At 41.7% G+C, this 25,105-nt stretch overlaps 1 protein-coding gene across 4 annotated transcripts in view; it reads right to left on the bottom strand.

Moving 5' to 3' along the window:
• Nucleotides 1-865: 865 nt before the first annotated feature.
• Nucleotides 866-25,105, bottom strand: part of SLC35F1 (solute carrier family 35 member F1) — a 403,322-nt gene continuing 379,082 nt past the window's right edge. For all 4 annotated transcript variants that reach the window (XM_047734861.1, XM_047734862.1, XM_047734863.1 and 1 more), the window contains exon 8: nucleotides 866-2,531. In XM_047734861.1, coding sequence (XP_047590817.1) covers nucleotides 2,307-2,531 — 225 coding nt within the window. In that variant the 3' untranslated portion in view covers nucleotides 866-2,306. The remainder of the gene's footprint in view (nucleotides 2,532-25,105) is intronic.

Here is a 25,105-nt window from a genome sequence, read left to right as displayed (position 1 = left end):
CTTTTTTAACTGGAGACGAACCAACACAGTGAAGGACTCCAGTGACGTGAAGGTCTTGTGCACAAGGACACTGGATGGTAAAGGGCATACAGTGAGTTCACCTTAACATTCACACTTGGTTTCCATACAATGGAGTCAATTAAAATATCCTAGAAAATAATCCAGATGGCCAGTTCTAGCCATCTGTTGATCGCAAACCTTTTTGAAATTTTAATTTTAAAAAACTTCCCAGTCCACTGAGTTGACTTGGAATAGCTTCATCTACTTGTTTCTCATAAGACTTTACTAAGTGTCTACAAATTAGTGTCATAAGAATGAATAAAAAAGACTAAAACATTTGGCTTTAAAATAAATACTAAAAATGCAATAAATCAAGCAAATTATGCCAACCGAAGGAATGTAAACACAAAAATAAAACCACAGTCTTTAAAGGTCTTCAGATCTGAATGGACAAAATATTCAGAGAAAGGTATTTAATTGGCTTAAAAGGTAGCAGAGAGCAGACACTGGCAAGTTGTTATGACATTGTTGTTTTTTTTTCCTCCAAAAATAAAGTGTATTTCTGAGGGGGCTGAACAGAGATGACCATCAACTCTGCATATCTGAGGAGATAATTTTTCTTCCCTATCTCCAGGGGCAGGACTGCACCGCCTGGGTAGAAGGCAGGCAGAGGGGCCCCCTGCTGCTGACCAGCCATCAGGGGACCTGTTTGCCTGCCCAGGATTTAGGCCTTCGGCAGGCTCTATGGGAATCCTGATGGGGCTGCAATCTGTCCTACTTTACGAGGACCCCTCTGGTGTTTTGCTTTGTTTGCTTAAGATGTATTGATCTGAACTGCCCACAATTTCATAAGCATTTATTTTTCCTTTACAATCCCTGTATTCCATCGCGGATTTTTTTGCATGGTATTGAAACCAGCCAAACTTAAAGACTATTTCACATACTGACACATAAAATTTATTCCAAATCGTAGAGGTCTGTGGTGCTTCTTGATTTTGTATGTGTGTGTGTGTGTGTTTGAAAAAAATAGTTACTTTAAGGGCAACACACTAGTAAGATATCCCTCAAAGCCTTATCAGGATCCTGTGATGTTCTCTGTATCCCTAAGAATATGGCGTTGATATATTCTGCGGTTGAAGGGATGCCGAATACGACCAGGAGGCCATGCTTTTCATCCACGCCATCTTTTTCACTACCAGTGGTCAGATCAATCCAGCCATTGTCACAGACTGCTCCACATCAGCACCTTGACTTTGTTGGGAGGCCACGCAACCGATGAAACCCCACAATGAGGGTGATGTCCATGCTGGTGGAGCTTAAAAAGGGTGTCACACAATTTAAGAGAGCAGGGGCCATGGCTTCTTCCAATGACTTGAATAATTTCCATAGTGTCACTAAAGAAGTCTAGGAATTAAAGGTAAAATCAAATACATTTTTGGAAGAGAGGGTATAGGGAGGGGCAGAAAGATTTTATATATATATATATATATATATATATATATATATATATATAACTCTAAATGCACATGATATTATTATTTCTGGGGTTTTCTATGAGCCTCAGAAATGGAGCATTCCTTATCCTATTATTACAGGGACTTCGTTAGCAGAATTATGTGGTACAACAAAAAGGCAATGGCCCAGAGTAATCAGAGATGGAAATATAAAAAGGCTCAAGTGTTTTATATCTATTCCTAGAATAGAGAATTATATGGTCAGTTGCCCCTCCCCACAAGGGTCCCAGCACAAAATTCTTATCAAGCAGGCAATCCAACAGGTAACAGAGGAAACCATCAGCCACCGGGTCCCTAGGCTAAGGAAACTTCTCAGGGGTGGAGCTCCTGTGGCACGCAGCGCTCATATAGACTGTGCAAAAAAATAAAGTATGATTCTTAAAAAGTGACTTGCCATAGAAAAGGGGTACTTTTGTTAACTACACGTGGGTCTGGCGATAGTTCTTGTCAGGAGTACAAAACAACCTCCTGAAAGTTAGTGTAATAACAGTAACAATAATAATACAAATAATAACAATACTTGCTTTTAATTCAAAAGTTTTCACAGTAATTAATGCAGGAGGGTCGCGATCAGGATACACACTAGCTAGGCGTCTTGCTAAGTCAGGTGGGTTGGAGCCCGTGTCTCCAGGGATGGTTAGCTTGTGCCTCTCACAGGCTTTCAGGTTTGCTACCTTGCAGTCCACCTGTGTACACACACCTAATAAATACCTTTCTCTATGTACAATACAGAGATGAAGGGCGAACAACGTGGCCACGGAGGTGACTTCAGTGGGCAGGGGGGGCCTTGTCCTAGGCCACACGCACGTGGGGCTCCTCTTCGGTCTCCTGGCCCAGGCTGGTGTAGGTGACCGAGGGCTCCACCTGACCTGTGGCCGGTAAGTCCACGACGGGGCCCGAAGGATTGCGGAACTGCTTGTACACTCGGGGGTCCTGGGCTATGTATGTGGAGGTGGAGGAGTAGAGCACCAGCCCGATGAGGATGGTGAAGAAAGACAGGAGATAAAGCCCTGAAAACTGAAGAACACAACAGCAAAGTCACTCAGCCATCAGAGCAGAGCTGCCCCCACGAGAACGAGGCCCCAAGGGACCCGGGAAGAGCATTTCCCCAGCCGAGCAGGTGCCTTGACGAGCAGGCCAAGGCTCCTGATGGGGCGTGTAATGTTATCTTCCTAAACTGCCTCGCTCCTATTGATTCCCCTTATCTTTTTCCTCCGCTCTGCAGCGAACACAGAAGAACACTTAGCTAATTTTCCCTAAAGTGCCAGTCTGAGTCCCTGATGTGGGAGAACTAGTTAAGCACAAATTAAAATACGTCGAGTTGAAAGCAAACAAAACAAAACAAAAAATCTCTGATATCCCTCAACAAGGGTTGTTTGTGGCTTCATTAAACCCGGAACAAATAGAGATGTTCCATTTAAGGTTGTAATGAAGCCATAAACACCAAATCCCTCCCTGACACAGCTGCTCTGGGCACTCTTGTTGGGCCTTCATCCAGTTCAGACGCTATTTGTGTTCCTCATAGGAACTGCTACCGACTTTTTAACTATCTTTTGCAAGAAGAGATTATCCTTAGATCGAGAAAAAGTAGTAAGCATTCCATTCTTGCTCCACTAATCTGGAAATAGTCAGAGCTGTATAGGTAGCATTCTGCTTCCTAAAGTATTTGCTTGACAATTTATTGAGATTTGTTGGGGAGGGGAGAAAATATTGGTTTATACAAGGGCTTGTGAATTTATGTATGTTTTCAAAAAAACTACAACATCTGGACCTTTTTTTTTTTAGAACTTTTATTTATTTATTTGACAGAGAGAGAGCACAAAAAGGCAGCATAACAGGTAGAGGGACAGGGAGAAGCAGCCTCCCTGACGAGCAAGGACCCAGACGTGGGCCCTGATCCCAGGACTCTGGGAATAAGACGTGACCGAAAGCCATCACTCAACCAACTGAGCCACCCAGGTGCCCCGCTTCTGGGCCTTCTTGAGTAGTTACACTGGAAGCTGTTCCTTGAGTATCTACTGAGGTGGAGGGGAGTAAGGTTACAACACAAGTGTTGTCATTTCTATTTCACTCATTCGTTCATTCATTCATTTGTTCACTCATTCAGCAAATAGTTTCTTTTATGCCCTTTTATAGCAAAAATGGAACTAAATACTGGAGAAAAAGAAATGAGAACCTATGGTCGAGGGCTTAAACATCCGGATGGAGAGACAGAGGTACAGGTAGACAAAAAATGCGCTTGTGAATGCCAAATCCCATTTTAGTCAAGAGCTGTTGTTCCAGTCTTGACCACGTGCTACACCCATGGGCACAGAAGACCAGTTTGATTGGATTTTCCTATTCATTTTTCATGCTCATACTCTAACAGAACTAAAAACTGCTGAAAAGACAAAAATTAACTGGAAGAACAATAGGAAGAGGATGCAGAGAGTCTATAAAGTACATTGCAAGGCTATAATAGTTCAAAGACAGCTACAGCAGAAAAGACATCCCTGAGGTGAAGAGTCCATTACAGTGGTGTTTTTTTTTCTTTTTCTTTCTTCTTTTCCTCTTCCCTGCTACTGCTCCTCCTCCCCTTCTCCCCCTTTTCCACCCTTTCCTCCTCCTCCTTTCTCCCTCCTTCTTTCAATCCCCCTCCGTCTCTCTCTCTTTAGCAGCAGCAAGGTAGCTAAAACTAAAGACAACTTTCTGATTTTCTTTCTAGATCATTCCTCACCCTGTCTTTCAATTCCTTTACTCCTCGTATTCAAAAGATGTGATAGTCCTTCCTCAGGTGGATTTATAGACTAGATTCAGCTTGTAACAACTTCACTTTGAATAACTTGAAACAACTGATTCAGTTTTTCCCAACGAAAAGAAGTGTGCTCTATTCTTTGATCCATGAATTTGTTGGCAAGGTGAAATGGGAGGAAAAGAAGACCATCAGATCTATTGCAGGTGATCTCAGAAAACCAATTTACCCCTACACCTGCTTCCTGAAATTCTACATTCAAGAGCTGCAGTCTTTACCTGAAACTCTGGTGAATGAAAGGGATTTGTTCCCAACACTATAATAATTTCAAATATTTTGTTAATGATTTTCATTTCCAAACTCCACGGACACGTGTCTAGTCTCAAGTGAAGAGCCATGCTGCTCGCAAGTGTGAGCTGGCCTCTACGTCAGCTGCCGAAGGCGGGGAGATTCCAAACTGCCTTCTACCCACACTTCGGATTCAAATCTCAGCTCCCCTACTTTCTAGCTGTCATTTTGGACAAGTACGTTAACCTCCTCAGGTCCAAGTTGCCTTATCAGTGAAGTAAGGCTAATAATTGTTATCTATATACAGATAGCTATATAAAGAGTGGCTGTAAAGATTAAACTCGATAAAGCAGGTAAAACCTTTAACCAATGCCTACCTTGCAATAAGCATTCAATCATATCACCTTTGTTGTCATGAGTACTGTTTTGTCGTTAATGTCGATAGCCTTATCTTATAATGAGTGGTCACATATGAAACACTTTTATGTAATCATTGATTATATTGCTTTTCTCCCTTAACTATGGGACTGTGTCTTTCTCGACCAGTGTCAAGTGTAGAGCCTGGCATAGTGTCGACATCTGCTAAGTGTCCTTTGTTCTTTGTATTTTGAGTAAATGAACAAATTTAACCACATAGAAGTTTCAGATTAAAGAAACAAACAGTAAAAAGTCAGTCTGTACCAGTGGTGTACTTCAATTTTTTAGCTTTAAACTTGATAATCCAGTATCCTTTCTCATACATACAATGGCAAACAAAAATTCATTGAAAGGGAAGTCAAAGTATTGACCCTTAATCATTAACTTCAAAAGTCATCTTCAAACCTAGGGTCAGTCAGAGGACAATGACCAGACAACAAACGGGGAGGGACGATGCAAGAGTCTGGGTCGAAGATGGGGGCTGCTGATCAGTGGATTGGCACAGGACGTTTCATAAACTCAGGATGGACAGGACTTGGCAATGCGGGAGGAGGGATAGGAAGGGATCTCACGAGCGGTATCCTGCAACAAGGACGTGAATTCCTCTCAATTCCTCCTTTCAGTTCCAATGGTCTGCCTTGATCAAGATGACAAATATTTAAAAATCCATCTTTGTGACTTTCTGCAAGGTAGGACTGGCGGAGAAGTGAATCCAAAGCGACGGGAAGATAGACCGCGGGGGGAGGGGCCGGCTCCCGGCGAGCGGCAGAGCAACGGAGCAAAATCAGGACTTTTAAAAGTCTGTTCCACTGAGGGACATCGCTCCAGAGGCTTAACTGGGGTGAAGCCCAGGCGGGGTAAGCGCGGCCTCAGGTCCCGCAGGGTCGCAGAAGGATCGGGGGTGTCTCAGTGTCGCAGAGCTTACCGGTATTAGAACGGGGAAGCCGGCTGCAGAGACAGAGCCGAGGAGTGACTCTCAGCTCAGGGTTGCCTTGAACCGGTCGCAGGCTCGGTCAGCTCGGAGCGCGGCCGGAGGCCAGGGTGACGAGAGTCATTTGGCGCTGTTCTCTGAGGGCGCACTGAGGAGTGGGGCCCCGGGCTCTCGGCTCCTCCGGGCCGGAGACCGGGAGGCCGCCATCTTTATTCCCATCCTCCGGACTCTACGGAAAGCGCTCAGGGAACAAAAGCTCCCGAAAGCGAACCCGAGCGGATGACTCAGCCCGGCCCTGGGTAAGGGCGGTGCAACTCCGCCTGGGGCAAAGACACTTGAGAATCACTACAACGGGCCCCTCCCCCAGAAGATCTACGGGAAACCCAGCCAGGACCAAGTTCACCTACCAAGGAGAACGGCGGAATTCCAGAGGAGAAGAAAGCAAAGTACAGAACTCATGGCTTTCTCCCCATGATTTTTTAGCCTTGCAGTTAATTTAATTTTTTTTTCTTTTTCAATTTTTTTTTCTTTTTCTCTTCTTCTGCTAAATTTTTTTTAACTTTTACCATTTTCTTTTTTTTAACGTTTTTTAAATAGTTTATCTAATATATATATATTTTTTCCTCTTTTTATATTTATTTCTTTATCGGCTTTCTTTTTTTTAATAGTTTTTTTTTTTCTTTCTTTCTGAGCCCCTTTTTATCCCCTTTCTCCCCCCTCACAATTCAGGATCTCTTCTGATTTGGCTAAAGCATATTTTCCTGGGGTTGTTGCCACCCTTTTAGTATTTTACTTGCTCCTTCATAAACTCTTATCTGGACAAAATGACAAGGCGGAAAAATTCACAACAAAAAAAAGAACAAGAGGCAGTACCAAAGGCTAGAGACCTAATCAATACAGACATTGGTAATATGTCAGATATAGAGTTCAGAATGATGATTCTCAAGGTTCTAGCCGGGCTTGAAAAAGGCATGGAAGATATTAAAGCAACCCTCTCGGGAGATATAAAAGCCCTTTCTGGAGAAATAAAAGAACTAAAATCTAACCAAGTTGAAATCAAAAAAGCTATTAATGAGGTGCAATCAAAAATGGAGGCTCTCACTGCTAGGATAAATGAGGCAGAAGAAAGAATTAGCGATATAGAAGACCAAATGACAGAGAATAAAGAAGCTGAGCAAAAGAGGGACAAACAGTTACTGGACCACGAGGGGAGAATTCGAGAGATAAGTGACACCATAAGACGAAACAACATTAGAATAATTGGGATTCCAGAAGAAGAGGAAACAGAGAGGGGAGCAGAAGGTATACTGGAGAGAATTATTGGAGAGAATTTCCCCAATATGGCAAAGGGAACAAGCATCAAAATCCAGGAGGTTCAGAGAACCCCCCTCAAAATCAATAAGAATAGGTCTACACCCCGTCACCTAATAGTAAAATTGACAAGTCTTAGTGACAAAGAAAAGATCCTGAAAGCAGCCCGGGAAAAGAAGTCTGTAACGTACAATGGTAAAAATATTAGATTGGCAGCAGACTTATCCACAGAGACCTGGCAGGCCAGAAAGAGCTGGCATGATATATTCAGAGTACTAAATGAGAAAAACATGCAGCCAAGAATACTATATCCAGCTAGGCTATCATTGAAAATAGACGGAGAGATTAAAAGCTTCCAGGACAAACAAAAACTGAAAGAATTTGCAAATACCAAACCAGCTCTACAGGAAATATTGAAAGGGGTCCTCTAAGCAAAGAGAGACCCTCAAAGTAGTAGATCAGAAAGAAACAGAGACAATATACAATAACAGTCACCTTACAGGCAATACAATGGCACTAAATTCATATCTCTCAATACTTACCCTGAATGTTAATGGGCTAAATGCCCCAATCAAAAGACACAGGGTATCAGAATGGATAAAAAAACAAAAACCATCTATATGTTGCCTACAAGAAACTCATCTTACACCCGAAGACACCTCCAGGTTTAAAGTGAGGGGGTGGAAAAGAATTTACCATGCTAATGGACATCGGAAGAAAGCAGGAGTGGCAATCCTTATATCAGATCAATTAGATTTTAAGCCAAAGATTATAATAAGAGATGAGGAAGGACACTATATCATACTCAAAGGAACTGTCCAACAAGAAGATCTAACAATTTTAAATATCTATGCCCCTAACGTGGGAGCAGCCAACTATATAAACCAATTAATAACAAAATCAAAGAAACACATTGACAAGAATACAATCATAGTAGGGGATTTTAACACTCCCCTCACTGAAATGGACAGATCATCCAAGCAAAAGATCAACAAGGAAATCAAAGCCTTAAATGACACACTGGACCAGATGGACATCACAGATATATTCAGAACATTTCATCCCAAAGCAACAGAATACACATTCTTCTCTAGTGCACATGGAACGTTCTCCAGAATAGATCACATTCTTGGTCCTAAATCAAGTCTCAACCGGTATCAAAAGATTGGGATCATTCCCTGCATATTTTCAGACCACAATGCTCTAAAGCTAGAACTCAATAACAAGAGGAAATTTGGAAAGAACCCAAATACATGGAGACTAAACAGCATCCTTCTAAAGAATGAATGGGTCAACCAGGAAATCAAAGAAGAATTGAAAAAAATTATGGAAACAAATGATAATGAAAACACAACAGTTCAGAATCTGTGGGACACAACAAAGGCAGTCCTGAGAGGAAAATATATAGCGGTACAAGCCTTTCTCAAGAAACAAGAAAGGTCTCAGGTACACAACCTAACCCTACACCTAAAGGAGCTGGAGAAAGAACAAGAAAGAAACCCTAAACCCAGCAGGAGAAGAGAAATCATAAAGATCAGAGCAGAAATCAATGAAATAGAAACCAAAAAAACAATAGAACAAATCAACGAAACTAGGAGCTGGTTCTTTGAAAGAATTAATAAGATTGATAAACCCCTGGCCAGACTTATCAAAAAGAAAAGAGAGAGGACCCAAATAAATAAAATCATGAATGAAAGAGGAGAGATCACAACGAACACCAAAGAAATACAGACAATTATAAGAACATACTATGAGCAACTCTACGCCAACAAATTTGACAATCTGGAAGAAATGGATGCATTCCTAGAGACATATAAACTACCACAACTGAACCAGGAAGAAATAGAAAGCCTGAACAGACCCATAACCAGTAAGGAGATTGAAACAGTCATCAAAAATCTCCAAACAAACAAAAGCCCAGGGCCAGACGGCTTCCCGGGGGAATTCTACCAAACATTTAAAGAAGAACTAATTCCTATTCTCCTGAAACTGTTCCAAAAAATAGCAATAGAAGGAAAACTTCCAAACTCATTTTATGAGGCCAGCATCACCTCGATCCCAAAACCAGACAAGGATCCCAACAAAAAAGAGAACTACAGACCAATATCCTTGATGAACACAGATGCAAAAATTCTCGCCAAAATACTAGCCAATAGGATTCAACAGTACGTTAAAAGGATTATTCACCACGACCAAGTGGGATTTATTCCAGGGCTGCAAGGCTGGTTCAACATCCGCAAATCAATCAATGTGATACAACACATTAATAAAAGAAAGAACAAGAACCATATGATACTCTCCATAGATGCTGAAAAAGCATTTGACAAAGTACAGCATCCCTTCCTGATCAAAACTCTTCAAAGTGTAGGGATAGACGGCACATACCTCAATATTATCAAAGCCATCTATGAAAAACCCACCGCAAATATCATTCTCAATGGAGAAAAACTGAAAGCTTTTCCGCTAAGGTCAGGAACACGGCAGGGATGTCCGTTATCACCACTGCTATTCAACATAGTACTAGAAGTCCTAGCGTCAGCAATCAGACAACAAAAGGAAATTAAAGGCATCCAAATCGGCAAAGAAGAAGTCAAACTATCACTCTTCGCAGATGATATGATACTCTATGTGGAAAACCCAAAAGACTCCACTCCAAAACTGCTAGAACTTGTACAGGAATTCAGTAAAGTGTCAGGATATAAAATCAATGCACAGAAATCAGTTGCATTTCTCTACACCAACAACATGACAGAAGAAAGAGAAATTAAGGAGTCCATCCCATTTACAATTGCACCCAAAACTATAAGATACCTAGGAATAAACCTAACCAAAGAGACCAAGAATCTATACTCAGAAAACTATAAAGTACTCATGAAAGAAATTGAGGAAGACACAAAGAAATGGAAAAATGTTCCATGCTCCTGGATTGGAAGAATAAATATTGTGAAAATGTCTATGCTACCTAAAGCAATCTACACATTTAATGCAATTCCTATCAAAATACCATCCATTTTTTTCAAAGAAATGGAACAAATAATCCTCAAATTTATATGGAACCAGAAAAGACCTCGAATAGCCAAAGGAATATTGAAAAAGAAAGCCAAAGTTGGTGGCATCACAATTCCGGACTTCAAGCTCTATTACAAAGCTGTCATCATCAAGACAGCATGGTACTGGCACAAAAACAGACACATAGATCAATGGAACAGAATAGAGAGCCCAGAAATGGACCCTCAACTCTATGGTCAACTCATCTTCGACAAAGCAGGAAAGAATGTCCAATGGAACAAAGACAGCCTCTTCAATAAATGGTGTTGGGAAAATTGGACAGCCACATGCAGAAAAATGAAATTGGATCATTTCCTTACACCACACACGAAAATAGACTCAAAATGGATGAAGGATCTCAATGTGAGAAAGGAATCCATCAAAATCCTCGAGGAGAACACAGGCAGCAACCTCTTCGACGTCAGCCGCAGCAACATCTTCCTAGGAACATCACCAAAGGCAAGGGAAGCAAGGGCAAAAATGAACTTTTGGGATTTTATCAAGATCAAAAGCTTTTGCACAGCAAAGGAAACAGTTAACAAAACCAAAAGACAACTGACAGAATGGGAGAAGATATTTGCAAATGACATATCAGATAAAGGGCTAGTGTCCAAAATCTATAAAGAACTTAGCAAACTGAACACCCAAAGAACAAATAATCCAATCAAGAAATGGGCAGAGGACATGAACAGACATTTCTGCAAAGAAGACATCCAGATGGCCAACAGACACATGAAAAAGTGCTCCATATCACTCGGCATCAGGGAAATACAAATCAAAACCACCATGAGATATCACCTCACACCAGTCAGAATGGCTAAAATTAACAAGTCAGGAAATGACAGATGCTGGCGAGGATGTGGAGAAAGGGGAACCCTCCTACACTGTTGGTGGGAATGCAAGCTGGTGCAACCACTCTGGAAAACAGCATGGAGGTTCCTCAAAATGTTGAAAATAGAACTACCCTATGACCCAGCAATTGCACTGCTGGGTATTTACCCTAAAGATACAAACATAGTGATCCGAAGGGGCATGTGCACCCGAATGTTTATAGCAGCAATGTCTACAATAGCCAAACTATGGAAAGAACCTAGATGTCCATCTACAGACGAATGGATAAAGAAGATGTGGTATATATACACAATGGAATACTATGCAGCCATCAAAAGAAATGAAATCTTGCCATTTGCGACGACGTGGATGGAACTAGAGGGTATCATGCTTAGCGAAATAAGTCAATCGGAGAAAGACAACTATCATATGATCTCCCTGATATGAGGGAGAGGAGATGCAACATGGGGGGTCGAGGGGGTAGGAGAAGAGTAAATGAAACAAGATGGGATTGGGAGGGAGACAAACCATAAGTGACTCTTAATCTCACAAAACAAACTGAGGGTTGATGGGGGGAGGGGGTTGGGAGAGGGGGTGGTGTTATGGATATCGGGGAGGGTATGTGCTATGGTGAGTGTTGTGAAGTGTGTAAACCTGGCGATTCGCAGACCTGTACCCCTGGGGATAAAAATATATGTTTATAAAGCTGTAAAAAAAAAAAAAAAAAAAAAAAAAGAAAGAAAGAAAGGATGAATCCCCAAGTTTTGTAGCAACATGGACGGGACTGGAAGAGATTATGCTGAGTGAAATAAGTCAAGCAGAGAGAGTCAATTATCATATGGTTTCACTTATTTGTGGAGCATAACAAATAGCATGGAGGACAAGGGGAGATGGAGAGGAGAAGGGAGTTGAGGGAAATTGGAAGGGGAGGTGAACCATGAGAGACTATGGACTCTGAAAAACGATCTGAGAATTTTGAAGGTGTGGGGGGTGGGAGGTTGGGGGCACCAGGTGGTGGGTATTGTAGAGGGCACGGATTGCATGGAGCACTGGGTGTGGTGCAAAAATAATGAATACTGTTATGCTGAAAAAAATAAAAAAATTAAAAAAAAATCCATCTTTGTAAAGCTAATACTTTTGTCACTGTATGAACAAATACCTGAATCATCCCTTTTTTGGACATGGAGCCATCAAGTTGAATGATACTTCCACTACCTAGGGTTCTCCTGGGACTCAGCTTTAGAATGACAGCACATATTTTACTTCCCATGCATTTCCATTTATTTCATGCAGAAGTCATTCTAACATTGTTCAAAATACAGATAGCATGGGATTTTATATGATAGAGGCACCCTGGAAGTCACCCAAGAGTTTTTTTTTTTCTTTTATAATTTTCATTTATTTATTTAGTTTTAAAGTTTTTTTTTTTAATTTTTTCAGCATAACAGTATTCATTATTTTTGCACCACACCCAGTGCTCCATGCAATCCGTGCCCTCTACAATACCCACCACCTGGTGCCCCCAACCTCCCACCCCCCACCCCTTCAAAAGTTTTTATTCATAGATGGTAGACAAAATCTTATTTAGCATGCATGCCCAAAAGGGAACAAAAGATATGCATTATGGTTCATCTGGACAAATACTGAATATTAGAAATCACGGAGGAAAGGTCTGATTTTCTTTTCTCTTTTTGGATTGACAGAAAAAAGAAAACTGAATCAGGATCCCTGATAGGATGATTCCCAGGTTTGGATGCTGCACTTAGCCTGATAGCACATTCTTTAAAAAAAAAAAAATTCTGTATATTCTAGGCTGCCTATGTCATTTGGTGCAAAGAAATACTCATGCCTAGTTGCCTAACCAAAGAACAAGGAGTGCCCTGGGCACTAGAGGAGGCCTGAAGTTACACACAGGCAGGGTTCAGGAGGAAGCTTGCTATCCCCATTGACGAACACAGGCTGTTGGTGGAAGTGTGCGCGGTGGTCCCAGTCAGTGGTAGCCCATCAGAAGACGCTCTATGTTCCATGCTGTAGACACACTCACACCTGTGTTTACCCAACCTGAAGCTTTGAGAAGCTGAGAAGGGGTGGGCCGGCACTAACATGACCACGCTGCCCACAATGTTCACTTTGCTGCTGTCTTTTCCATCCTGATGGGTCTCTTTGCTAACAAGGGTCAGAAAGCTCTCATGGCACATAATGAGAATGCCTGTGTGTTGCTTAAAGCAATTTGCCTGGGACACGAGCCATCATCCAGAAAGGGGTGGCTTGGAAGACTGAGGATAAGACTTTACAAAGTTCCTCAGCCTCCAGTGAGGGATTAAACCTCACTCTAAGGGCGCCTGGGTGGCTCAGTTGTTAAGCGTCTGCCCTTGGCTTAGGTCATGATCCCAGGTCCTGGGATCAACCCTCACATCAGGCTCCCCGCTCAGCAGAGAGCCTGCTTCTCCCTCTCCCACTACCCCTGCTTGTGCTTCCTCTCTTGCTGTGTCTCTCTCTGTCAAATAAATAAATTCTTAAAAAAACAAACAAACAAAAAAACACTAGCTCTAGCCAGCTGGCATCTCAATATGATTACTATTTAGCTAATGGGACATTCGGCACATCAGTTAAGAACAAAACACAAATTTTCATTTTGGCTTTGGTATTGAACATTAAAGCAGTTTTAATAAACTAATGATATGAGTGAGTCTTAAGCCTATACCAGTAGGAAACTACATGGTTTGAAAGCCATTTCACATTTTACTTATAAATGTAGAATAATGGAGGAAGAGGGCAATTTTCAAGGGCATCTTTCCTTTTCTAGCTTAACCAAGAGGAGGCCAGGGGTGAGCAGAGAAGAATGTGGTCAATTCTCAGAAAGGTGGAAGGGTTCAAGGATGAAGTGACTTTGGGTTAAAGCTCTGCTTTTACTGAATTTATGTCCGAACCACTTCTGTATGATGGGCCTGCTTCTTCCTTCTTCCCTGGGGGGGTGCACTCTTGGTGCAGGCTTCTGTATAATACGGCTTTTCTAAGAATACTGATGTTGGGCTCTGGTCATTTTTGCTCAGTGACTGCACTGGGGCCTATTAATGACCAGAATGAATTTTTATTTAATAGATAATAAAAAGTTAAAAGACTCTTTTAGCTCTTAAAGGGAGATATAGGGTAGTTCTGTCTCCAGAAAAGAAACAGAGTCAATGGAAAAAAGGAACTATGTCGCTTGTGATATGTAGACGAAAGATCTGGAAAAGAGTAGATGGTGAGGTTTCCTAGGAAACTGGGGTACCGGGGAATGAGATTTGGGTAGAGCTCCTGGAATTATCTGACAAAAAAGCGGAGATTTAAATTTAGATCCAATTTTGTCTAACTTGGAGAGCCAAGGAACCTCAGAGAAAATGCAATTGGAAGGAGGTAGAAAATAAGGTCAAATTAGAAAGAAAAGAGATACAGGTAAAGAGAGTTCCTTGATAGGAGGAAAGGGGACTGTATAACTAGATACCCAGAAAAATAATAATTCCCTAAATTAACCACCCAGCATATATTCTTTCTCTCTCCATCTCACTTTTTACCTCCATACACACACACACACACACACACACACATACACACACACACATGCATCCACACACACCTATGAGCCATGACTGCTGACCTGATAGGACCTGCTTTCTGAACTTGAGAGAAGATAAGTGGGGGAGAGAACACTATCCCTAAAGCCTTCTCATGTGTGGTAGGTGAGCGAAGGACAATATTTTCAAACCGTCGTGTGTTCCCAAGGCCGTCTGTAAAGTGTGGAGGAAAGAAATAGCAGTATCTCAGACCATGCCTCATCTTGAAGGCATTATTGCTAAAACATAAAAAGACATGTCTTGCCCCAGCAAAGGGACTCTATTGGATGCAAGGCTGCTGCTACAAGAGGCATTCCATTTGGAAACTTGACAATGGTAATTGTTGAAAGTGGTTTCTGCAATGCACTGAAATTCAAGGACATTTCTAAGTGTTCTTATGCATGACTTTTAACATACACAAAGGAAAACAAAAGATATGTGGCTACAATAATGATTTCCTTTTTTGTTCTTGTTTCTTCTTTGAAAGAGACACAGATGTAATTAAATCTTTCCACATTTTTAACTCTTTAGCAGAAAATACCTAGGAGGATAGAGGCTGGGAATTTGCAAACTTAGTGGTTGCTTCAAAGGTCAATACAACATGGGTAAGTAGAACAATAAAGGGCAGTGACTGGTCATTCCCAAGGTCAGACGGCACAGGCTGGTATATGTGAGGTTCAAAAGCTGTTGGGAAGAATTTCCATGCAGGGAGATTGGTCTGGCAAGTTCAGCAGCAAGTTATGCCTGGGAAAAATTAGACTTCTAATTAGGTTTGTGAAAACTATCCTGAATGATCTACAATGTAAAATAGTGTCCTCTCCCTTATACTTCCATCCTCTGTGATAGCAAATGCACACACAACGGTAAATCAACTGGCACATCTAATCGTGATTTCTAGAGACTGAGAACAAATAATTAAGTCCATTCTGTTCCCAACAGAAAACCAGGTTATGCAGCTGGAGATCCTTGGTACCACAGTAACTGAAAGACTCATCAGGAACTAAGTAATGCAAATGCCAGTTATGAGAGAATCACACTTAAATATAATACTATATAAATATAATGCCATAGCAGAGTTTTTAAATCTAAGTATTATGGGTTGATAAAATTGGCTTTTATAACTATGGGTTCCCATTTGAGATGTGAGTTGAAGAGTGGACCCTTTGGGCAACGACTAATCTGCCAGGTGTCCTGGGGTGGAAGGGAGAGGGCCACTCACAGAGGAGAGCTCACCTCTCTGCATCTGTGTGTATCTCAGCCGGTTGTGGATCACACCTTGAGCTTGGGAGTGTTGTGGTGAGGAGCAGAACCAGGAGAGGCTGGTCCTTGCTGGGCAGGCTGTCAGCTACGGTCTGCCTGGGATCCTGTGAGGAAAGGCTCTCCCCTGGGCCTGATCTATTGCTGCTGGGTCTGAGCCAATTGTTATTCAGGGCAAGGCAACTAGACAGACTTGGCTCCACAGAAATGCCAACATAAACCAGTTGCTGTTTGACCTCCTAATTCTGGCTCTGCATTAAACTAACAAGATCATTTTTATTATTAGTAAGAGTATTACAAATGCAAAAGTTTGGCTCCTGAGTTTACTGAACTGGAAACACACTGCCTGGAAAGGCCAGAGCTTTTTCAAATTCTTTAGAACTGCCTTATTGCTGTTCTGTCTCCTACTCTTACCTCCTTATATTTCTCATCCCTTCTTTTCATTCCTTTTTTTTTTTTAAGATTTTATTTATTTATTTGAGAGAGAAAGAGAATGAGAGCGGAGAAGGTCAGAGGGAGAAACAGAATCCCCATGGAGCTGGGAGCCCAATGTAGGACTCGATCCCAGGACTGCCGAAGGCAGTTGCTCAACCAACTGAGCCACCCAGGCAGCCCCTCATTCCTTTTTTTTTTTTTTTTTTTAAAGAAAAAAGAAAAGGGCTAAATTTTTCTGGCTAAATACTGCAATATTTCTTTCTCCTAAGTCATAAGTCATAGCGTGGTAAGTATCAAATGAGAGTGTGGCACATGATCTACCCACAAACCCACAACTCCGTTGTCTTCAGAGACCACCAGCACTGACCTCAACCCCTCCCTCCTGGTTCTTTCTCCGAAGGTGATAGCAAGTAATCCCAAATCTGTGCTAAACTCATCTAGACAGAAAATAAATCAGTGAGTACCTCAGTCAAAATGACAAATGGTATCTCTATCTATACCAACAAACCAACAAATTGCAAAGATTTAAATACCTGGAGAACAACTTTATCCTCCAAGCAGCGTATTGTTAAGGAGAGAAGGAGCTAGCAGGAAGGCCCTGACACCGTCACAGGACAGGGCAGTGCCCCCCCCCCCCACTGCAATCCCAGTTGGGTTTATGAGGACTTCTGTTTGATTTGCAAAACCAATTCACCTGGCACTATAATTCGTGCAGCCAATCACCTCCAAGGTCAATGAGGGTTTTTTTTATGGGCAAATATCTTCCCCTGTGAGTAATTTCACACAAGAGTACAGCAACAGGGAGCTAAAAATGGATTTTTGACATTATCTTGTAGATGACAAACAGACATTTTCACTTGGGTTGATGAATTGATAGAACTCATCATTCACGGGGATTTCTATTCTCTGCAGTCCGGCCAAAGAAGACCAGAACAGCCCGGCCAGAAGTGGAAGAAAGGGGGCCTGGTCTGTGGGAGTGTTTAATTATAGGCTCACTTACAACAAAGGCCATCAGATGGCTCATTAATGTCGCTTTTCCGTGCTTCCTTCTTCTTATCACTCGTCAAAAAGGGATTGCATTTGCATGTGAGGGACGCAGAGAATGGCCTTCACTCCCATGTTATGACTCTTGCATCATCAATCTATTTTCCCTCCACACAACACACAGGTCACACTGGGCTGCAGTGATTTTGCAGGAAACTGAATGTGAAAGCCAGTGAACGAGATTTAGTTTATAGAAGTGGTAGGTATTACAGCTCAACTTACCACAAAGAATCCCTGTTTCATTACAATGGAATCAAGAGGCAGAAATGGGAGTGGCACCGCGCCCTATTTCCCCCAGTGATCCACGAGTAAAATTTTTGCTTTCCATTAGCATATTGCTCTGCTGATCTAACAGTCTTAGTTCCAAAGGTTGGCATGTTTCAGGGGCACCTGGATGGGTCAGTTTGTTAAGTTTCTCTGGATTTCGGTTCAGGTTGTTATCTCAGGGTTGTGGGATCAAGCCCTGAATCAGGCTCTGCTCTTAGGGCAGTCTGCTTGAGATTCTCTCCCTCTCCCTCTCCCCCTCTCCTCACTCACTCTCAAGTACGGGCACTCTCTCTTTCTTTTTAAAGTAAATAAAATCTTAAAAAACAAAAACAAAGGGAGGAATGTTTCTACCAGGAGACGCAACCATGATTCCACTGGACTGGAAGTGAAGACTGCCACTCAGCTGCTTTCAGCTTGTGCTTCTCAGTTAACAAAAAAGGGAGTTCTTGTCACTGTGCTGGCTGGGGTGATCGATCTTGGTTACCAAAGGGAACCAGGCTCCTACTTCATGAAGGAGGTAAGGAATAATAGGCCTGGGATACAGGAGATCCCAAGGCATTCCTTAGTATGACCATGCCCTGTGATTATAGTTAATGGGAAACATCAACAACCCAATCCAGGCAGAACTACTAATAGCTCACATCTTCAGGAATGAAGATGGGGTCATCTCACCTCACCCTGCCCCATCCCTCCTAGAGATAGAGAGTGTGTGTGTGTGTGTGTGTGTGTGTGTGTGTGTGTGTGTAAACATATATGTATATGAGACTTTTGATGCAGTGCTTGGCACATAGTAAATGTTCAATAAATGTCAGCTGTTGTTAGCTTTACGTCACTGAGACTCAATGCTAAAGCATGGATAGGTCTGAAAACTTTCCTTAACAGTTCTTTCTGAAAAGTTCAGCATGAATCAAATTGAACTGCAAATGCATGTAGAGAACTGGCAACTTAAAAGAAGGGTACAACCATCAGTCCATCTGGGGCGGAAGGCTTTTTTGTCAGTGCAAATAACAAACCCCTGCTTGATTGTTCGAACTTATTAAGAATCCTCCTAAGTTCCTATACTGCTTTGCACTATTAATTTAGAGCAACTACTCCCCAGCACCACAAACCATCTTTGAGTATATTCAAGTTCAGCAATGCATTTTGCTTCCTCTGTGTGGTAGGCTGAAAAGTGACCCCCCTCCCCCATCAAAATACATCCACATCTGAATACCTAGAACCTTTGAATGTTAAGGGTATTTGATTAAGTTAAACATTTTGAGATGATAGGTTATCCTCTGTGCTATAGACTGAATTGTGGCTACCCTACCCACCCCCCTTTGAAGCCGTGACCACTAATGTGTCTTATATTTAAAGATGGGGCCTCCATGGAAGTGATTAAGGTTAATGAGGTCATAAAGGTGGGTCAGTGTCCTCATGAGACACCAGAGAGCTCTCTTTCCCACATCCCTCACCTCCATGTATACACACGGAGAAAAGGCCAAGGAGGACATAGTGAGAAGGTAGACATCTGCAAGCAAGGAAGAGAGCTCACCAGAAACTGAACCCTGAGGAACTCTGATCTGGGACTTCCAGCCTCCAGGTGTGAGAAGTAAACTTCTGTTGTTTAAGCCACCCAATGTGTGGTATTTTGTTAGGGTAGCCTGAGCACAGGCTAATATACCAGGTTGAGGTGGGCCCTAAATGCAGTCACATGTATCTTATTAGAGGGAGGTAGAGGGAGAAGGTAGACACACACAGAAGGGTATGAGAAGTTGGAGCAGAGGGAGATTTGAAGATCTCCACTTAGAGAATGGAGAGAGAGAACCACAAGCCAAGGAATGCTGGCAGCCATAGCAGCTGGAAGAGGCCGGGTACAGATTCTCTCCCAGAGACTCTGCATGGATCATGGCTCTGCTGAATTCTGGCCTGGCATATGGTACATTCTGGATAGGAGAGTTGTGCAAACATACCCTGAATATCCCTGTTAATCACGGTCTTGAAAATACAGAGATCTTGTCCTCCTTCTGTGTTCCCCTCAGACAGGATGCATGGCACAGTGTGTTGTTCAGGGTTCAAGGTCAGGGGATGGCCAACCTGAGACAAGTGTCTCCTTTGCAATGAAGAGTGTGCATGTGGCAGGCCTTTATTTTTTGGAAATGCTGGCCGGGCAAGGAGGGGAAGGACTACTGAGAGTTGCAGGGTGAAGTGGCTATGATCTACAAATTGGCTGCACGGAGATCCTAGCACCAGATCTTCCCTGTGCATAAGGGAACCTGCATCCTGATCACTGTCTCCAGGTGTTTTCTTTGGTCTCACTGGACCATCACCCACCCTAGGCTGAGAGTCTGCTGGGGAGCAGCCGCACCCCACGAAACAGACTTTGGACTTCTGGTCCTCAGAATGGTGAGAGGAAAATTTCTGTTGTCTTAAGGCACCAAGTCTGTGGTAATCTGTTACAGCAGCCACACAGAACCGACAGAGTCAGCAGTGAATCATTCATTCAATAACTGAGCTTAACTGTGAGCCGAGACCCTTGTCATCATGTGCCTGTCCATCAGGAACACTGAGTTTCTACTGTTTCATGAGCTGGGGATACAGGGATAAATAAGATGGATATAACTCCATTCTTAGATTCCAGTCTGCTGTTGGAGACAAACTGAAAACACTTGAAGGAATTAATCTGTAATATGATTTGAAGAAAATAAACAGGTGGCTGGGTGACATGAGAGTTCGATGGAAGCTACTTAGATGGCGACGGGGAGGGTTCTTTGCAGACGAAGCACTGGGGCTGAGACTGAAGCAGCCAGGGAAGGAGCTGGGAAAGAGCCGTTCGGGCAGGCGGACATCAAAACCAAAGGTGCCAAGGAGGAAAGGGCACAGCTAGTTCTAGAACTGGAAGGACAGCCGATGTCGCTGATGTCTAACAGTAGTAATTCATGGAGTGCATCCTCTGTACTAGTCACTGTTGAATGCAATTTACACTATTCACCTTCTTAGTAACTCATGAGGAAGCTACCATTATTTCCCCCTTTCTAAGAGGAAAATAGGGAAACACAGTATGGTGAGCAAGTATCAAGAGTGGAGACGGGAGCCATTAAAACACATAGGAACACTGTGTAGGCCATTAGAGGTGAGCACGGCATTTAAATTTTGCTCAAAACGCAATGAGAAAGAAGAGTATTCAGCAAAAGAGAGTGTAATCTAATTGGTGTTTTAAATGGACCATCCTGGCTGCTGGTAGGTGATTAATTGCAGGGAGTAAGGGGAAGCAGGTGGACCAAGAGACTATTGCAATGGTCTAAATGAGAGATGATGGTGGTCTGAACTAAGATGATGTCAGTAGAAAGAGAAAAGAATGCATTTTAGAGGAGAATCAACAGAAAAAAATTAAGACTGAATCTCAATGACTGAAGCTAAGTGTTTTGAGGTATGTGATTCTTTTCTAAGCATTTCTCGTGGTGTATTTATTACCCTATTTTCATGTATAATTTCCTTAAACAGAGAAGATCTACACTTAACATCTCCTACAGTACTGGGATAAACTCTTATGCTTTTAATCTATGAATTTTTAATCTTATGTATTGTATTATGTATTATGAACTTCTCCCATTTCTTCATTGGTCTCCATTCTTGCAACCTGAGAACTATTCTAAGAAGAGAACTGTATTGAGGAAAGCACAATTTTAAAAACACTACTTAAGTTTGATAATCTTGGCAAACGAACCCACTGTCAACTTCCTCCAAAGTATTTTCATCTCTTATCATTTTTTTAAAGAAACTAACCCCTCAGAGAAGTACAAAGTACTGTGAGGAACATCTTGGAGCTGAGGAAGCAGGAGGTGAGGCAGGTTTAGTAGGGTAGAGTGCTCAGGATAAGGTCTTGAGGCAACAGCTGACATAACTGCCTTGACCCTCCTAAGGTCTCCCAAGCCTGACCCTCCACCCAATTCTCTCCCCATTTCCCAACTGCTTCATTAATTGCATTGCAAGATAGTAATTCTTTTTGTTCTTCCATTCCTTCCTTATTTTTAAGCTTCTAAAAACAATCCATATCTCTACTGCATGGGCCAAGGACACAACTTTAATTCAACAGATCTTAGAACAACCTTAATGGATATTTGATGAAGCTGGATGCTGTTCTTTCTCAATTCATAGAAATGACCAATCATCAGGAAATATTGTCATGGCTGTGGGAGGGGGAAACCTTTGACAAAAAGAAAAATGAACTGCTCTTACAACCATACTGGAATTCCTTATTTCCTTGTCTCACATGTACCTGGTAATGGAAGGAAAGACAGAAGAATGAGATAAATGGATGAGTAATCGATCATAAAGAATAACATGATGTCACAGATGTCATGGGGGAAATCATTTTATGGTTTTAATAATTAATCAATTCTTTTTCTAAATAAAAATGTTGGTACCTGGGGGTGCCTGGGTGGCTCAGTGGGTTAAAGCCTCTGCCTTCGGCTCAGGTCATGATCCCAAGGTCCTGTGATCGAGCCCCGCATTGGGCTCTCTGCTCAGCGGGGAGCCTGCTTTCGCCTCTCTCTCTCTGCCTGCCTCTCTGCCTACTTGTGTGTCAAATAAATAAATAAAATCTTTTAAAAAAATTAAAAAAAAATTTTGGTACCTGATGAATCGCTGCCACCTTCACTTAAATAACCCTCAAGACTCATTTCCCAATTCCAGAATATCACCAAGAAGTAGTGGCATTGGGCCTAGAATATTTGGTTATTTCATAATAAAATCTCACAACGTTATTATCACTGTATTTCCACAGTATTGTCTAATCCTCAAAATCCATGGAGTGCTATCAAAAATGTGACAGACATTCAACAACACTGTCAGTTTCTTATTCCCCCTTTAAATTAAATTTTGTGCTTGCTATAAAAATAAAATGACTGTCTTAAGACTTAAAAACATTCTGAACTTTGGGTTTGTTACTATTATATAAACATATTTTTAAAAAATCAGATATCTAGAGGATTTGGCATCCATGAACCAACAGAACCACAACCATCTATGATGTCTCTCCCTATAATTTTGAAGGAGATGCAAACGGTTGAAGTATCATCAAACTGTAGAGAGATTGGTCAATTGAGATGTTCTTCTCTACCATCAAATCAGTTTGTGTGTATAAGGGCCTCTTTTCTCTGGATCTGTGATTCTGGGAAAGTTAACTTGGTAATATTGTCCTTATCTGATATTGTCCTATCTGATATTAGTTCTTCAGAGGTGCACTCTATGCATACAACTTTTGGAATGCACTCCATGTCTACAGATGCCTTGGCCTCCGCCTGCTCTGTAAATGATGACTTCAATATCCCTTCCCTTTCCCATCTTCGCTCAGGGCTACTGCTTTGCATTGGCACACCACTCATTCCTCTACATAAATGAAAACGATAAAGCAATACACTGAAGACATTTCACTGGTCTGCAGTCACACCATGGGTTTCTTTCTCACAAAACCAACAGATATGGCCTTCTATGCCACCAAGAACTAAAACAGAAGGCACATCGACCATTTACTCTAAAATGAGGTCGAAATTATTACAATTAGCCATAAGAGCAAGTCTGTACACTTGAAGTGCAAAGGGATTTGTACCATTTTGTGTACAGCTTTCAGCAGCTTTATTACTGACACACTTTGCAGAGGAAATGGCTGTTTCCTGGTGCTGAAGATCAGTGAAGAGTTTGCAAGGACAGGTGTAGTTTACATTGAGGGTCAGTCAACTAACAGATCTGGCAGCTGCCTGGTTTTGCAAAGTTTTATTGGATGAGAGCCATGTCCACGGTAGCGCTGAGCAGCTGTGACAGAGGCTGCTTGGCTTGTAAAGTCTAAAATATGTAGCATGTGAACCCTTACAGACCAGTTTGTGGACCTCTGTGCATGGAGACCCATCAATAATATATAGACAGACATGGAAATATAGTGTGTGATAATGATTCAGTTCCCAGTTTCACTGTGGAATGATATATGATAATAAATCTGAATGTTAGATATGATTTTCCTACAAATAGAATAAATTTCTCAGCAAGCTGTCCACCCCTGATGTGAACTCCACTCTCACACTCCCCCATGATACTGTAATAGCTACTGTGGCATTGAACTGGTTTTTCTAATCTCCATGTTCCCTTAAGATGTTCTCTGAGCACTCCATCAATTCAGACAAAGAATGAATCAAAATAATGGCTTGCTATTGTGGAATCTTTTTTTTTTTTTTTTTTTTCACTTTTTGGCTGGTCGCATCAACATGAGATGTAAAGCGTCCATATCAAGCAATGGCTTTTTTGCTTCTTATGGGAAAATTCTTAGATAATGTTCAGCCTTGAAAACTGAAGTTTAACCTTGAAGGTTTCTTGTAGAGATAAGCCTTTCATTGAATAAATCATTGCCAGATCCTTACTGTGCCAGGCACTGTACTAGATATCAGGGATGTGACAGGGAAGGAGACATGCTCTCCCTCTGTCATCCAGGCTTACTACTTAATTCTTACATAAGGTCAGTCCTTTTATCTAAAGGTAGAACTCATTAGCACACAGAGGAAATACCAAGGCAATCGATAACTGTGGAGACATGCCCACAGAGCAATAGGAAACAGCTACTCTCCTACACATTCGTGCCTGGTTCCATGGAGCATCAAGAAGGATGAAAGCGCTAACCAAATTCACATTCAAGTTCAACTGAGTGACCTTGCTAAATTTGAGACTCCACAGAATGGTTTACAATGTATTTATTTTTAAAATAAAACCACATCCGAAAAAAGACTTCAATGAGATAGAGACTAGGCATATGACTAAGTTAGTGCTTAGCAATATAATGAGCCAAGAGTTTTAGTTCTGTGAAAATAATGAGGAAAACAGACACAAAGAAGCACTTTCCCTTTGTGTTCACGCTTGTCCATTAAAACTGAGAATAAACCATTTAAAACCTTCTAATCAGTGTCTGGTTGCAATTCGGTCCCATTTTTCAGTGGCAAAGGTTTGTATTTATTTGAGGGAATTGCAAGCTTTATGTATTTGCAAAGTAAAAATAACTTTATAGTTTTATGATTATAAAAATAATATATGCATATTGTTTCACCAATGCATAATTTATGCAATACTTCAAAATGTGCAGAACATAAAATATCAGCACTCAAAATTCTACCGTCATTAATAATGGCATTATTCATTGAGCGTTCAGTGTGTCAGACACTGCAGTTAAGTGATTTACATTCCTATATTCATTTCTATAGAGGGAACTGGCTAGTTACACAGTATCTACTATTATGACCCCCATCTGCTGATGGGGAAATTACAGATAACAGAAGTTAAGTGACTTTGGCACAAGGCTGTATAACTGGTAGAATCAGGGGTTCCTGTATTGAATTCAGGGGTGCTGTAAACCTAGGCAGAAACCCAGGATTTTGATTCTCACTGACATCTAACTGAAATCTAGCATTTCTTCATT

Source organism: Lutra lutra, chromosome 6, assembly GCF_902655055.1.
Source record: "Lutra lutra chromosome 6, mLutLut1.2, whole genome shotgun sequence".
Taxonomy (NCBI): domain Eukaryota; kingdom Metazoa; phylum Chordata; class Mammalia; order Carnivora; family Mustelidae; genus Lutra; species Lutra lutra.
This window is presented reverse-complemented; position numbering and strand designations above follow the sequence as displayed.